Source organism: Epargyreus clarus, unplaced genomic scaffold (assembly GCF_041222505.1).
Source record: "Epargyreus clarus isolate Ecla_fem2 unplaced genomic scaffold, WU_Ecla_fem_2.2 ptg000017l, whole genome shotgun sequence".
Classification (NCBI taxonomy): Eukaryota; Metazoa; Arthropoda; class Insecta; order Lepidoptera; family Hesperiidae; genus Epargyreus; species Epargyreus clarus.
This window is the reverse complement of record NW_027332225.1, coordinates 10,057,878-10,075,881: the sequence shown is the minus strand read 5'-3', so window position 1 is coordinate 10,075,881 and position 18,004 is coordinate 10,057,878. Positions and strand designations below refer to the sequence as shown.

The 18,004-nt window shown below is 33.4% G+C and overlaps 1 protein-coding gene across 1 annotated transcript; it reads right to left on the bottom strand.

Annotated features, from left to right (window-relative positions):
* Nucleotides 1-1,490: 1,490 nt before the first annotated feature.
* CSP16 (chemosensory protein 16) lies at nt 1,491-16,833 on the bottom strand. The gene is made up of 3 exons (XM_073081938.1): nt 16,658-16,833; nt 2,201-2,378; nt 1,491-1,914 (listed from the first exon to the last, which is right to left on the bottom strand). Exons 1-3 carry the CDS (start codon nt 16,661-16,663, stop codon nt 1,775-1,777), a joined length of 324 nt encoding a protein of 107 aa, XP_072938039.1. The 5' UTR covers nt 16,664-16,833; the 3' UTR covers nt 1,491-1,774.
* Nucleotides 16,834-18,004: the final 1,171 nt, after the last annotated feature.

Below are 18,004 nucleotides of genomic sequence, written 5' to 3'. Positions count from 1 at the left end.
TCAACTTCACACAATTCATTTTGTCTACAAGTACTGCTAAGTTAATTTCAAACCCTTTTGCTATACTAGCGCTATTTTGGAGGGTTTGCTAGTTATTATTTATTTTATTGTTATTGTTTGCAAGTAGACACTTTTTAACGGACCCCATATAACATGGTTCTCTTTGCTTTACCCGCCATGTCATATTTTTTGTACCGAAAATAGTTTTTATCCATAATGAAATGTGTCATAAGTACAAAGTACGAAGTTCCAAGTTCTAATTTTGGATGCATGTGTTATTTTTGGTCATATATTGACACATTATACAAATTTTACTTAAAAGTAATTTCAAATTTGGAACAATTTTTATTCAGTTGTTATTAGTTATTATACTTGTAGTAGATTATTATACTGCATTTATTAATAATAAATACAATATGTAATCATAGATTAGTAAAGATACTTCGCCGCCTTGAAATTGAATGAAGCCACAAACGGCTTATTACATAGTAAGTTCTTTTGATGTGAAACATCTATAGCCGCACGTAAAACCGATTTCTGGCGTGGCGACGCATGCCGTGCTCGCCACGCTATACGATGGTATATATATACAGTCTATATGCAGTAGTGTGTACGGTGTGGCGACGCGTCGCCATGCGCAAAAATCGTTATATTTTTTTTATCATTATGACATATTTAGTTCCTATCACAATATGTTCTTTTCTGCATATTACTTTTACAAAATTATGTCGATGTTTCACATCTGCCAGGCGTCCCGTGACGGCTCACATTGCTTTTTTTTTTTTTTAATTCTTGACAAATAAAAACATTTTTACAGACAATTTACGAATTAATAACTAATACTGCGTAATTTACATAATAAATAAATAATTATTTCAAATATTTTAGGGAAATTTTAGCACGGAGACGTGGCAAAACATTTTTACGCCACTATTTCAATTCTCAAAAAAAATTACCCAACATTTTCTTGTTAGGAGTGAATAATCTTTACTAATCTATGTATGTAATATACGATATATGGTCCGCAAACAGCGCATTATGTCTATTAATATAAAAAATACCTGTATAATTTATATAATGTTTATATAGAAAATAAAATGTCATTTTATTTTTCATTCTTTTTATTCATTTTAATACTGTAAAAATATAATCAGGGTGAAGGTCTTTAATTACAAAACATTTAGTTAAATAGACATCTAAAATTTACATCATCTAAACATTTTTGAAGTGGAAAAATATGTTTCATGGTAAGTATTTGATATGTTTATTTTTATAACTAAAATACTTAAAATAAATATTTCATATAATAATATGTTAAGTACGTAAGTTCTTAACAATTTTATTTAAAGACTTAAGTACTATTACATTTGAAGTATATTATTTACTTAATGTGCCTATTTTAGAACGGCAAAAAATCACTTTATCAGATTGGGCGGATTTGTTTAGAATTAGTTAGGATAGTTATTTTTGCAGGCGTACCTAATTACCTATAGATCTATGAAGCTTGATTTTAACTTTATTGTTCATTATACTTAATGGAAATTATAATATGAAATGTAGACATTGACTGTAGAAATAGTAAAAAGTTTGCGAATTACAATTCGAATATAAATAAGTAAATAACATTATATTCTTATAAAAATAACATCACAATATTTGACGAAGTTTTCTATCTAGACATTGTCATATTTGTCATAAATTACTACACATTGCTCCGATATAACTAAATTATATAATTATCTGTGGTTTAATTTTCCCGCCTACGCGTTACGTCTTAACCGGAGTACTGCCGCACGATTTTTGCCCATTGCTGAGGGTAGTTCCTCTGCACGTGCGATAGAGTGCGCTGTATCTGCTTCGTTTCTTGAGGTGTGCATTGTGGACACGCGCCTCGTAGAACTAAGGGAGCCAGAGCTAAAAAGAAAAGAAACAAATATTATAATGATTTTTTAACAAAATTTAATATAATTTACTCAAGTTTGTTCATACAAAATAAGAGAATAATCTTTCTTTCTTGACCGGATTAAATATTTTAATCCAACCAAATTCTGACCAAAGCGAGTACTATGATCGAAATTATTAATTTAAAAAATATATAATCATTTACGGCTATTACACACGGCGTGGAGGCTACGACAGTGCTTTATTTACCAGTGCTACCACTTATAAGATAATTGCTTAACTTGATTCAAGTACTCACTCTTTAGTCGTTTTCCGATTGGATCACATGGCCCTTCGCCAAGGGCGCATTTGATCTGTCTCTGGATGAAGCGTTTGTCGTTAAGAGCATCTTCGAGTACTGTGTCAGCCACCTGCGGCCGGTCAGACTGCGCCCAGCACACCGCTACCAGCGCGCACAACACGATTATATGTGAAACCTGGAATTAAATGTTGAAAGATTTGTTAGTTATAAGACTATTTAACCATCACGTCACCTAACCAGCGTTTATTACATCACATAACATTTTAAGGCCCTCTGCCCGTAGAAGCCACAGAGGCTGTCAATGAAATTGGGATTTGGGATTTTCAATGGGATATGCGTGATTATGGTATATTCCTTTCGTCACCTGCGTCACCCATAAAATAAAGGTTATTATTGTAAGCTGATACACAATGGCACCAGAAAATAAAATCTAGAGAGAATTTTCAAATGACTTTAGACATGGTATATAAAGGAAGGAATATAATTAAATTCATTAAACACTATTTTTTTAATATAGTCACGTTTGTGTTTAGTTTGTACATAGATAAGTAGGTTTGTATAAAATTTACTTGATGGTTACAAAGGTTGCAGAATTTTTCTCACCTTTGAAATGAAACCGCGGGTTTTTATGCGAATTATCTATGGACAGAACGTCGCCGTTTGTACATGCTAGGTGAGTGGGACTGTAAATAATATAAACGACACGATCAACGAGGCAGTACGTGTCCAGACTCCTAATGATTGAGCAATATATCGCAGAAGTCGATACAATCAGCAATTATTTATATCTATTATTTTATTGGTAGGAACAACAGATAAAGGTAGCTGTTAAGTGTTAAGTGGTCTATCGTCTATTTTCTATCCATGGAAATGAAAGTAAAGAGTAGGATTTTATTTGGAATCAATTATTATCCATCATTAAATCTTTACAATTAATTGTAAACATATAATATAAAATGTTGTTACTTGTTACGTATATAGGTATAACTTAATTTAATATTTGAAAGCTACGTCCTTGAAAGCTCACAACACAACTACCCAGTAACAGCATTTTTAATATAAAAACAAGAAAATAAAGGTGCATATAATTAATTTTTCAATATCGCCCACATCTCAATCTCTTCGTACTTAATCTAAATTTAATTTAGAAAAAAAGTGGAATAAACCAATTTGCTTCGCTTTGTAACAATTTACCTATTAGATATACGTATTTAGAAAGTACCTACTTAAAGTGAACAGGAATTTATGGAAAAGAATTTTAAATATAATCTCTATTCAGAAATACATCATTGCATCTCTCCCACATCAAACGTGGGTGGCATGTGTCTATATTATTACTCTTAGAATTGAAAAGGGCAAAACGAAAACCATCGTAAAGTATTGGATATCAAATATTCAAATCTCGGACCGAACATTATACATTTTGATATACAATATGCATCTTCATGGATTGCATAAATAAACCAGATATTTTTTATTCATTTTAGTATTTTATTTTTATTTTTGTTTTATGCCCTTCTTTGGTTTAAAGCTATGTTTTACAACGAGCGAATTTAATGTCTGTTGGCATTCTCTACCAGCCTCTGTTTTTGTTCTCTGTGGACAGTGTCGTAATGTAAAAATCCTAGTTTCCAATCCGAGGTGAACTTGACCGATAGTAATTAGATTTCATTACAACGGAAACTACAAGGTCATCGGGTTTAAATTTCTAATTCAATAGTTTGTCGAATCGTGTACTAATTTTATTCAATAATTCATTTATTCTGTATAAATATTTAATAATTTTAAGACTGCAATATTAAAGTCCTATTGCTTGGCGTGGGTCTCTTCCTGTTCCTGACACTAGAGGACACCAGAAGCTACTACTACGCTTCAAGGCCTCCAACAGACTTGCTACTTTTACCATCTGCTTTGGACGATTTAGCTGCTTTCCAGAAGCTAGATTTTTTTATAATGTAGGAGTAGCAGACGAGGATGCAGTCCACCTGACGGTAAGTGGCTACTGCCGCCCATGAACATCTGTAATGAACCCCAGATAGGATTAGATTCCTATCTGAGGTCGGCCATACATGCGCCGTTAACCCTAAGGACTAAGCTGGAACGCCTCGAAAAAGTATGTCTCCCTTACCCCCACCCTTTAAACCAGAACATAGCAGCGCTTAACACTATTGTTATTAGATAGAAATAAGTGTGGCGGTGGTGCCGCCGGGGTCGAACCACAAAGAGTTCTACCACCTTCAGATGCAGTGATCAAACGCTATACCCTTATACGTTTGAGCACCACTCGTAGCTACTTTTGGAAGCGGAATCGCCGAAGCTAAACGTAGCTAGTCTGCTATGGCCGTTCATTTTGCAGCTATTGGAAACGGTCAGAAACTAATGGTTTAGTAACAACTATTATCTAAAAACAGCTAATTTAAAGTTCATATTTTGTAATCATAGTTTTAACATATAGTTTTAACAAACTTAAAGATAGGAGTTTTGTAACGAAAGCTTTGTGACACAAATTGTTAGGCGAAGTTTAAAAAAACAGTTTTGTTTTGATCGACAAGTGTTCGTCTGCTTGGTGGGTCCTGGGCGACGAAGGGAAATAAACTTGAGAACATCGAAAAGTACATTTGTCGCAAATTTTGAATTTAGCGACCAATGCAATTTAATAATCTGATTATATTCAACTAGATTATAAGACATATTATATTAGATGATACTAATAAATATGAAAATGCATTTAAATAAATGTTTTAACATTTTTATTAGCTGAGAAACATGTCCGCATAGTAATAGCGTATTTAAAGTAAATGGGTATGCATAATGTATGCCGTATTTATATGATATTGTGATGAACTCTTTCGCTCATAAAAAAACCAGGCGCACGCCTGAGGAACATAAGAACGAAAGTGAAAGTTTTTAACAAAGGGATGGCTCGTATTGTTATTTAACCGTAAACTGCAGTTTAAAAGTCTAGTTCCATTTGTAACACAAAGTATAAGCATTATATTGTTAAAACGGGTCTTATTTTAAGACTTGTAGTAACGGACTTTTGACCGAAAAACTTAAGTCTGTGCTGGACTTACGGCATAATGGTGTGTAACTATAAACAATAAATCTATGTAAATATACAGGCTGGAAAAACAGTGTCACCTATTAAATTGAACAGGCGTGTAATTTTATTTGTTAAATAATAATCAGTGTTAGGTGACTGCATTATACAATACGGTCAAGTAGACTTGGTGAACTAAACTTTGACCCGGTTCTGATGACGTCATATATCATAATTTAATAACAGACATTTTGCCATTATTAGGCAAATGGCCTAGGGTATGACAGAGCAGAGTTCCATGAAGGAAAATCACGTACGTTAACCTTGTTCCAGGGAGAGGCGTATGTTACCGATTAATGACGTCATATTATAGTGAGATGGTAAAATGCTATATTATAATAACTACTTTAACTGATATTTACTACTATTAAACAAGATACCCACATCCTTTCTAAAATATAATTACTATGTTCATTACTTTGAATATTAGTTAACTTATTAAATACCTGTTCGGTTATTAATATTACTCGCGTAACTGCAACAGGTATTTAGAAATGTTCATATCCGTCATCCGTGGAATTATGACAACGGATAAATACTGAATTATAATATATCTTGATACTAGGTACTTTATATGCTTTTTAAATTAATTGTTGTTCATTTTCTATAGCACCCTTGCCTAAATTTAAATGTACTTTAATTAGAGTATTTAATACATATTCGTAGTAAGAATTTAAACCTTATTTAATGCGTAAATTTTACAATATTGTAGTTATTTAAGTTATACGCCGGACGTGACGCCATGCCCGCACCACGACATCCGACCACAAATAAGCTGTGGTTAACTGTTTAACAAATGATTACTCGAAAAAAGCGCGGGAAATCTTGAAGACGGCGGGAGCATTTTCTAGCAGAAATTTTAAATTTTAAACATTGATCAGTGGAGTTTGTAAAATTATCTTTCTTAACTACTTCTATTAGCCTATTAGTTTCTTTTATTTCATTATATTCCTTGGTAAGTTTTTACATTATTTAGTTTCTTCATATTTTTATTTACTATGGACGAACCCCCGGATCCCGGGGGTTCAGTTCCTCCGGTTGCATGTAATATTACAATTTCCAACAATGATTCTAGTGTAGATACAGATGCCTCCATAAATGTAAGCTATCGCAAGCGTCCGAAACATAAGAAAATTTGTAAAAATTGTAATAAAAAAAGGAAAAGCAGTCATTCACAATCACATACAAAGAACGATTGTAACTGTGATAGTGATGAAAATTCATCACATCGTAACAAAACAGTTGAACCTGAATCTGGTACAATAGAAAAATCTGTAAATCCAAATCCTATACAGCCCACAACAATATATCGTGAAGTATTTTTAAATTCAGATATTTCACCATACATAGTTCATGTACAACGTAATCTTCTGTCCCCTAATGATCCAACTTCTTTTCATCCCGTTTCATTTGGAAGGTTCCTTCAAAAATTCTCCTTTAGAAATATTATCAATGGCAGCATTAAAAAGATTGGCAGGAACAAGATCTCCCTAGCATTCTCAAACCATGTTGATGCTAATACATTCCTACAACACTCCAGTTTAAATTCAAATAATTTAAAAGCTTTTATTCCAACATTTTGTATTACTAGAATGGGTTTGATTAGAGGTGTGCCAGTAGAATGGTCGCCTGAAGATATTAAAGAATCTATAACAGTACCATTTGGTTGTGGAGAAATAATAAGAATTAGACGTCTTAATTATAAGGTAATGGTTGATGGCTCTCCTGTGTGGAAACCTTCACAAACTGTTGTGTTAACTTTTGATGGTCAAATTTTACCAAAACATATTTATATATGTTATAATGCCCTTGCTGTTGAACTGTACACCTACCCTACCATCCAGTGTTATCAGTGTTGTAGGTATGGTCATACAAAGACCCAGTGTCGCTCCAAGCCACGCTGCTTTAAGTGCGGTGAAGGCCACACTGGTGATTCGTGTGATATTGAGGATGATTGTGCGCTATGTTGTTCATGTACTGGTGCTCATTTTGCAACTGACAAGTCTTGTCCCGAATTTGTTAGACAAAAACAAATAAAATTAACTATGGCTCAAAGTTGTATATCATATGCAGAAGCATCAAAATTGCATCCTCCTATCCCAAAGTCTTACTCAGATGCTTTAAAAACACCTCAGCAACAATATGTTATCCAGGATTCAAATAAGTTAAGTCATGCCAATCATTCAACTGTCCAACAAAATAGATCTTCATATAAGAAAACAGTATTTTTGAAACCTCGCTCCCCTCCTAAACAACAGAAAGGATATGATCAAGTTACACATCAATCTATGATTAGAGAATATGATATTCCATTGCCCAGTAATGGCAGTTTAATTAACACAAATGTAGATGTAAATAAACAAACAAATGTAAATGAAATAATAGTATCTTTAATAAATCTTTTGTTACAAAATAATATATGTTCACCGAACAACGCTGCTGCTCTGGTTGAAATTATGAAACAAATCACAATTGATAATGGATCACAAATCCAAAATCCTGCAGTGGAACTGCAGAAGCATAATAAGCAAGAAAACTGATCTTGCTTATTTAATTAATAAATATGACCCACTACTTATATCCCTTTCGGAGACATGGTTGTCTCCGGGTAGTTTCTTTAAAATACCTGGATACACATGTCTCCGAAAGGATAGATCAGATGGTTATGGTGGCATAGCCACCCTTGTCAAAAATTCTGTAAATTTCTCTTCTGTCTCTCTCCCTGTTAATGATGATATTCCAATTCTCGCAATATCTATAGATAATGTATGTTATGTGACAGTTTACATTGCTCATCCTTCCCTTCTAGTATTTGATACAATTAAAGAAATATTACCAACCCTGCCGCAACCAATTTTAATTTTAGGAGATTTTAACTGTCATCACCAAACATGGGGCAGCGCCATAAATAACTATTACGGCGAACAAATGTTAGAAATAATAGACAGTAATAATCTGTGTATTTTAACCCTCAAGAGAAGCACTGGGTATGGGATACCCAGGTGTAAATTAAAAATATTTGTCCTTCAGAAATGGTTACAATGAGAAGGTGACTTTGCCTAGGGGAAAAATCTCTACTATCCCCACTACAGATTCCCCACCATAGTTATCTTGAGATGTGAATACGGACTAAAATATAGGCGGTCGTAGTCAGTCTATGGGTATGCGCTACCCAGTGCTGTTGTAGCGTCAGTATTTTGTTATTTTATCTGACTCAACGTTTTGCATAAAATTGTGTTTTTCAGTTCTTTTTTTGTATTTATATAATTAGAATTCTAAAAAAAAATTATATTTTAGATCTATCTTTATCTCTTATTAAGCCATTTTTGATAAGAAGACTTCAACTGCCTACTTTACAAACGACATTACGCTCACAAATAGAAGCTTTCCTAGATTATAAAGATTTACCTGAAACAGAAGACCCTAGAGATTTGATAGCTGACAATAAACTAGAAAAATATAAGCGATGTGGATTTTGTCCCAGTTCATTAGACCGAAAAACATGTTATAAGTGTTTAAAATGTGATATTCCAATGTGTAAAGAACATACAGCCAAAATTTGTGAAAAATGTAGCTTGAAGTTATATTCTTAATTTTTTGTAGCATCAATCCATTTAAAATATAAGTTTTATAAAGTAATTTAAATGTTTGTATTAATAAAAGAATAATGAATCCATATTTTTTAATTAAGTAATATCATTCTAAAAACACTGAAATTTACCTAACTAAATAAATATCTTTTATCAATTACAGTTAAATGACGAAATAACTATCTAAAAGTACATTTAATTCCCTTTCAAATGCCGTCGGGAAAAATTTTTTATCTATAAATTCTGCCTAGATATGGTAATTTGAATAAAACACCTCATTTTAAGGGTTTATGTTGATTTTTTTCTATATTATTCAAGATATTTTTTTCTTTATGACAATTCTATGGATATATTCTTAATCTACACTGTCTAAGCTTTAAAATGAAAAAAAAAAAATTCTATATCGGACAATTTGATCGAAAGATATTATTAATCAAAGACACGCGGGTATGGCATACCCAGTGCTTCTGGATCGCGCAGCAGCGATAGTGCTTCTCTTGAGGGTTAAATACAGGTAAGCCTACACGCCGTACTAGTCCCGTTGAGAATATAAGTGCTGTTGATTTGTCCATATGTTCACCTAACCTTGCCTCGGTATTATCCTGGGATACACTTCCTCTTACATACGGCAGTGATCATTATCCAATTTTAATAAACATGCCTTCACCGTTTAGCCATAACTTGTCACAAAAACATATGATTCGGCCCAGATATAGATTAAATAAAACAAATTTGGCAGATTATCAAAATTATACAGATTCTAAATTCACGTTACTTCCTAAAGTATGTTATAATAACGAACCTCTTTGCAATGATGCTTTTGTAAGCACGTTGCAAGGGGCAGCTAATAAAATATTTCCCGAACGAAATGACATTACAAAAAATTGCCAAATTTCATCTCCACCATGGTGGGATGAAGAATGTACGGAGGCCGTTAAAAAGCGAAAAGAGGCTGAAAAGCAATATAGCTGTGAAATGACACCTGAGAACTTCAAAATATTATCTGAAACTATTAATAATACACATAAATTTTTGAAAAAGAAAAAGTCTAACGGTTGGAGAACATTCTGCTCATTAGTTTCACCCGACACCCGATCTTCAGTTGTTTGGAAAAATATTAAACGATTCCGTTCAGTCTACAAAGAATCCAATTTCACTTATCTTTCGACAACACTTGCTTTTAATTTTATGGACAAGTTAGCTCCACCTTATGCTCCTGAAAAAGCGGAATGTTTTCAGCATCTTAATAGTTCAATCGATGAGCAAATCGGTCTTAATTCCCCATTTACAATGTCTGAATTGAATAATGTTTTATCAAATCTTAAGGACTCTGCCCCGGGTGAAGATCTTATACCCTATTCTTTTATTGTAAATCTTAATGAATCTATGCGTAGTTATTATTTAGATATCGTTAATTCTGTAATGTTATCAGGCACAATTCCTCCTTTATGGAAGTCACAGATAATTATTCCTATATTGAAACCGGGCAAACCCCCTGAACAACCTACATCATATAGACCTATAGCCTTATCATCCGTTTTAGCAAAAATAGCTGAACATTTAATAAAAAATCGTTTAGAATGGTTCATTGAACATAATAACTTCATTTCAAGCACTCAATTTGGTTTCAGAAAAGGTAAAAGTACATTAGATAGCATTGCATCCGTATGCATATATTTTGTACCGATATCCGACTTGCATTCACAAATAGTGAGTCACTTGTAGCTGTATTTTTAGACATTCAATCTGCATACGATAGTGTCCTTCTTCCAGTGTTACGCCAAAAGATGAATAATTTGGGTGTTCCGGAGATGCTCACAAACTTTGTTTCAAACCTCCTCACTGAGAGGAAAATTAAATTGTTTGTTAATGACGGCACCTGTATTGAGAGACTTGTGTGGAAAGGACTCCCACAGGGGTCTGTTCTCAGTCCACTTTTGTACAATATTTATACATATGACATAGTACACTCCATCATAAGTCCCGTAAAAATGTTACAGTATGCAGATGATCTTCTTTTATACACCAATAATGCTAATATTCTCATTGCTTGTGATTTACTTTCACATTCACTGGATTCATTAAAGTCTTGGTTAATTTTAAATGGTTTAGATATATCTGCCCCCAAAAGTACTACAGTCATTTTTTCTAGAAAACGAAGCATCCCTGCGGTAAAAATTCTTTTTGACAACGATGAAATCCCGATAAAGTCAGAAACCAAATTTCTTGGTTTAGTTTTAGATTCGAAGCTTACTGGTCTTCCACACTGTGAATATATTGCTTCTAAGTGTGAACGTAATATTAATATTTTAAGGTGTCTCACGGGAGTTTGGTGGGGCGCTCACCCTTATTCATTAAAGCTATTATATAATGCATTAATTAGAAGCGTCCTTGACTATGGTACATTTCTATTAGAGCCTGGATGTTTACACGGTTGGAAAAAATTAGACAATATTCAATCAAAATGTCTGAGATTAATAACAGGTTGTATGAAGTCGAGTCCAATAAACGCCTTACAAGTTGAATGTAATGATCCTCCTCTGCGTTTAAGACGTCAGTACTTATCAGATCGTTTCATATTTAGATCTTTACAGTTTTCTGAACATCCCTTATTTCCTACATTACAAATTTTGTCACAAAATGTTCATAAATCAACTTTTTGGAAACATAAAACCTGTATTGTTAATAGTTATCAAAAATTTAAATCTTTATCATCTCCAACATTCCGGTCAGTTACTTTACCTGTTTATAAATACGACTATAAGTGCATAACCATATCTCCAAACATATGTTCCAATATTGGTGTAAATAAATACAGTAAAGAAATAGATAAACAAATTAATAACGTTCTGGCAACTAATTGGAATGGCTGGCATTCTATTTATACGGATGCATCAAAAAAGTCAAACGCTGGATGCGTGGGTGTGGGTGTGTATCATCAGCAGTATGAGATTGTACAGAAAGTTAAATTACCACCAGAATCTTCTGTTTTTACAGGCGAGTGTTTCGGTTTATTGAAGGCTTTGGAGTATGTATTACTCATGAAATTAAGGAGAGCCGTCATATTTACTGATTCTTTAAGTTCTTTACAAGCTTTAGCTAAATTTCCACTTAAAGCTAAAAATTGTCCTCCAATTATGGAAATTAGAAAATTACTTTTAAATTGTTCCATTAATCATACTGAGGTATCATTTGCATGGATACCTAGTCATTGCGGCATCAAAGGAAATGTTAGGGCTGACGAGATTGCGACTGATGCTATAGAATGTGGTGATATTTGTCCATACATCAATTATACTTATGATTTACTCACCTTGCCTAAGGTTTACCTTCGAGAATCATGGAATGAAATTTGGTTTCAAACTTGTAAATTTAAAGGTAGATTTTATGCACTTATTCAACCAAACATTCCAGCTAAACCGTGGTTCTCTAGGGTTAAACTTGGTAAAAAAGTTACATCTATTTTGATACGTTCACGACTGGGTCATGTCTGTTCTCCCAAACATCTAGCTAGAATTAGTATTGTTAATAACGCAATGTGTCCTTGTGGTGTTGATGAGGGGGATTTAAATCATATATTTTTTGCTTGTCCACTTTATGACCGCTCTTCCCTTTTGCAAAGCCTTATTTCTCTCCGTGTTCCTTTTCCTCTTTGTATTACTACCCTATTAATATTTGATAATCCACAAATATATTCAATCTTAGCATCTTATTTATCTACAAACAATATCAACCTTTGATAATTACTTAATACTTATATTCCTTTCCTATTTATCTATATTTTCCTAAACTTCCCTGATCCTTGTCCTTTTCCAAATTAATCGATCTTTACTTTTTTATATTTTGAATTTCCCCGTTTTTAAACGTACATCAACTTGACATTGGCAAAATGGTCATAAGACCGAGAAGCCATCGCAAAAACAAAAAAAAAAAAAAAAAATGATTACTCACTCAGAGATTTAAAAAAAAATGTTAGAAAGGGTATCGTTTGGATAGCATACCCTTACAGAATATAGATAATTTCGGGGTTAAACTTTTATATCAGTCCCCATAGACAGGGCCGGATTTAGAAGTCTAGAGGGCAACAAAGGAGTGGAGGCCCTCTGGCCCCAAATTATTTTCCGAATAAAATGAACAATTTTTTCAGTTGAGTTTTTCAATAAATATTTTGTTGTGAAATGCAGGTAGATTCTTCTAGTATTCATGTTTGTACAAAGTACTGTATATAAAGGTAAAACAGCGAAAAAAATATCAAAGGAAAAGATATTTTTTTTTTACTAGTGTTTACTAGTCGGAATTAAAAAAAATCCGACATCTCTATTGTGGGGGCCCCTCTTTTATGGAGGCCCCGGGGCTGCCGCCCCGGTTGCCCTCCCTTAAATCCGGCCCTGCCCATAGATAAGATAAAACATGTAGGAGGGTAAAAATCTAAGTCGTGCAGTGTTAAAATGTATCTTTTTTTAATTTGATTCTTTAATAATTAATTTTTCATCGTGCCTATGTCCCGGGTCAAGAGGTCCAGAATATTACTCTAGAGGTGCAGATAGAACACAGAGGACGCTGCTTTTTTACAAATTTACAATGAAACTCCAAACAAAATAGACAATTATAATAATAACTCTTTACAGACATATAGACATAGTACAGTATTACACATTTTCTACTTTATGGAGTAATCATATCTCTGTAAATGAGACTTTAATAACTAACCTAAATAACACGCAACTGAGAACATTATTCTTTCTCCTATTAGCTAATATTGTAGAAATTATTCGTATTACCTTCTCACGCGACTTACATGAATATTTTATGTAATACTGAAAACGTAGATAGGTAGACACTCCATACTTAGGGACCATAAATAATTAGAAAATAAATTATTTCGGTTATCGTTGCTATTTATAAGTATCAGACTTGTTTTAGTAGCTATTGTAAAATATCAAGTCATCAACCTTTTCCTGTTCCACTGCTGGGCACGGGTCTCCTCTAAATTAAGGAAAGTTATGGTTTGGACTAGCCTCGGCCGAGGACTCGAATGGGGCCAGCTTCGTTTTCAGACTGGGCCCCGAGCACATTTAAGAGGTGACAAAATATAAAATATGGAAGATTATTTTACTGGAGCTCTATTTTTTTCATTTATGTTTTCAAGGAAATGGGAAGACCTTTTTTCGTTTACCTATTTTCACAGGACTTATTTTTATAGACAGGGCATATAATCCACAACGGCCCGTGACTTTATACCTTGACGAACATCCAGAGGCGGGCTAAGGCCGTCGGAGGCCCAGGGCGAAAAATTGAATGGAGGCCTTCAATGTAAAAAGTTGATATAATGTTAAGATATTTTAAATGTGTCATAGACGTATTCACGTTGCCGACAAATACGTATGTCTCCAGCGAAGTTCTTTTTGTAGCCCCCCAAGATCCCCCAGGCACCAGGCCCCCAGGATCGGGGGCCCGGCGCGGACCGCACCTTCCGTTAGTCCGAGAGCTAACATCCTTTCAAAACTACCGTAAAGAGATTGCCCCGATCTGTTTTATGGTTTTATAGTTCATTTAACAACGATTGGTTACGGTAAAATTTGTTACAATACAACAATTTTCATTTTATATTGATTGGTTTAAGCCATCGTCGATAAATACTTTCGAATAACGAGTGACTTGAAATTATTTACGATGCATATTTTACTATCTACGTAATAACTTCAATTCCTTCCGGTTAATGATTTTAACTGTATGTGAAATTTAAACAATGTTGTGTTAAAATTGATTTATTTTGTCGTAACCCTTATGTGCACTTGCTACCTTTTTTATATTAATACCGGATTGGAACACGCCCTCCAATGAAAATATCGGACAAGAAATATAACGCGTTTTTTTCATTATGATTATCAAATATGAACTGTTTATTATTATCAAATATTGTTTTATAGTCCGCGTAAAACTGCTAGTCCGCTCTGAATATAGAAATGAATCGCGGCGCCATAGCAAATTGTATGACTAAACCTGCTCTCAACAACTTCAGAGCGGACTAGCAGTTTGGCGCGAACTATACTTAGGTAGTTCATGCATATAAGTAGATACGTTACCGTGTATTGATGTGCAGCCTCGCTATTTACAAAAAGAGCATGATATTGAGCGGAAAATATGAGTTTAAAACTGCATTTTTACAGTATAAATAAAAGTATGTGAGTAGGTAAACTTAAACTGCATGTTTACGTATCATTTTACAATGTAGGTATACCGTAGGACACGCTAAGTGTTTTTGTCACACTTTTCCTCCTCATTGTCGTAAAGTACTAGGAAAAAAGGACTAAAATAAAACAAACTGACGCGTTTGTTTTAGGGATTGGCGAGCCTTGAGAGATTATTGCACCCATTAGTCACGCAGCGGCTAGGTACGGCCGTGTAATACATAAGAAACAAACCAAAAACGATTATTATTATTACAACGTTTAAATTATTGTGCCAATACGTGACCACATTGTAGGTTCATAATTAGGAACCTTTTTAGGCCCCGTTTATACCTACAGACACTAACCGAGTCAGACACGGGCCGTGGCAGACACAATCACATTTTTCCGTAAAATATTTTCGTCTGATACGTCCTATATCTGTGATGTAAAGGAACCCTTAGGATAGGAGACAATATTAGGGAATTGGTTGCATCCAGTCATTTTAAAAGTTCCCTATTGGTAATGGATTTATAACCAAATCGAAATAAAATGCTGCTATCGCTAAGGACTAAGTAGATATTACTCTTACCACACCCTTCAAATGAAGTTAATGAACACAGCAGCACATAACACTATTTAAAGATTATAGATTTAAAAACTTTCAAAACCACTTGTTAATATACAATACATTTATCTAATTGTAATTTAATCTCTTTGTTGTTATAAAGATATAAGGTGTGACAGTGGTATTAAAAAACTTTGAGTTCTCTAGGTGGGAAGATTTTTTATATTTTCATAAGTTGCCAGCTTCCTATCTCCGGCAATATATACCTATTAGATAATGACAATACGACTGCGATTGGCAGAAATCAAAATGGTACATAAAAAATAATTATAATGAAACTGCAATCTATCTTCAAACAACCAATCGAGCAAGCAGTTTTTGCACAAAACGTGTTTGCACAAACTGGTATTAAAATATTTGAAAATAAATAATTCTATTTTAACAATTCACTTCCGATACTTTTCCAAAATAGTTTCATTGTTGTATGTTTCACAGATTGAGTAATCTGTTGTTTTTGTTTACATTTTAATAGTTTCAAGTAAAAAGATATCAATGCAAAAGTAGGTAGTCCATCAATAACAAACACTGAGTACTACCTAACTTATATTTTGTAACATTATGACATAAGAGTACATCCGCTTCAAGAATGAACTACTTTACTTTACGGTCCTACATTATTGAACGGTTTGTTAAACATTTCAAATAATTAAAATCCATTTTCATGTCGAAATAAGTATTCAATCGAAACCTTTACTCAAGGACTGGAAAAACCACCGACTACGTTCGGTAAAACTTTTCCTACCACTACTTTTGTGTATACTAGAAACTTCAATGAAAACGAATGCAAATACGAACCTGATATATTTGCAACACGATCAAAATATCACCAAACGAGTTTTTAAAACCAAAACTTTTAAAAGGCGAGCAGGTAAACCAAATGTCCTTTGCTTACTTTGCTCATGCCATCGAAAGCTCATAAGGTTTAACAGGAAAATGAATTATGGAGAAACTAGCGATTCAACTCACCTGCATCCTGAGAACACGATACACTTTTACTTTGCGTTCCTAATGATTGGCCCGAATTTGTTATGATTTCTAAAGTGTTTCACGCGACCAGTGAAGCGTTTAAGTCTGCGAATGGGTACAGAGAGAATGCCGTGGCCGCAGACCCGACAGTGCCGTAACCTCTTACTTAACAGACTCCCCTCTCTGCAAGTCGCGAACCAACTTACCACTGTCGTATGCCATGGTGCGTCACAAGTTACGTGACGTTTAATGGGTGAATAAAACACAATAATTAGGTAACAATTTTATGTTATATAAAAATAGAAAAGATACTTTTACTACCCGTCTTCAATAGATCTTAATCGTAGATTCGCATGCAATGGGTAATCTCTTTTTAAACCATATCCCGTACTCTTTATCTTGTTGTTATACTGAATAAGTTAATTAACTCATTTAATTAATTACAATCATTCTTAAACTAGTTTGTTGTTGTTATTAAGATCTACACAATAAATATTTGTCTTATGCGCATGCGCACCCAATTTATCGTTCATACATAAATAAATTATGATACACGTCCAATATTTAGGAAGGCCTTAATGATTACTTGGAATATACATAACTATCGACGATTTCTTACAATTTGATGTTTTATCTTATACAAAACTAATTACTCAATAAAAGTAAACATAAATAAGTAAACGACTAAAGTAATGATATACCTATACGGTAAATACCTTATACTTATTATATTGATATGAAAGCATTATTTTTCAATATATAATTGATAATTTTAGAATTCCTAACCATATACCTTAATTATATACCTTCATAAGTTGCCAGCTTCCTATCTCCGGCAATATATACCTATTAGATAATGACAATACGACTGCGATTGGCAGAAATCAAAATGGTACATAAAAAATAATTATAATATAATATATAATAATATAATATATAATTGATAATTTTAGAATTCCTAACCGTATACCTTAATTATATACCTTATTACATACATAAGTATAGATATCTCATCGCCTTGTAATTGAAGGAAGCCATTAAATGGCATAAACGGCTGACAATTCTGTCAGCCATTTAATGGCTGTCATGGTGTAATTTACGCGAAACAATGCCGACATGCGTAGTTAAGTTGTGCAAAAATACGAAATCGAAGAAAAAGTGCGGAGAAATATCGTTTCATTCGTAAATCATCTAAAAACTACATTTTTTAAATATTTTTCAAACACGAAAATAGATGACAGTGACAATTTTAATTGTCAAAACTGGTTACATTTTCTTTTTAGGAGTGAGTTATCTTTACTAATCTATGCATTATTAGGTATACTTCATATTAATTTTAATCCTGAA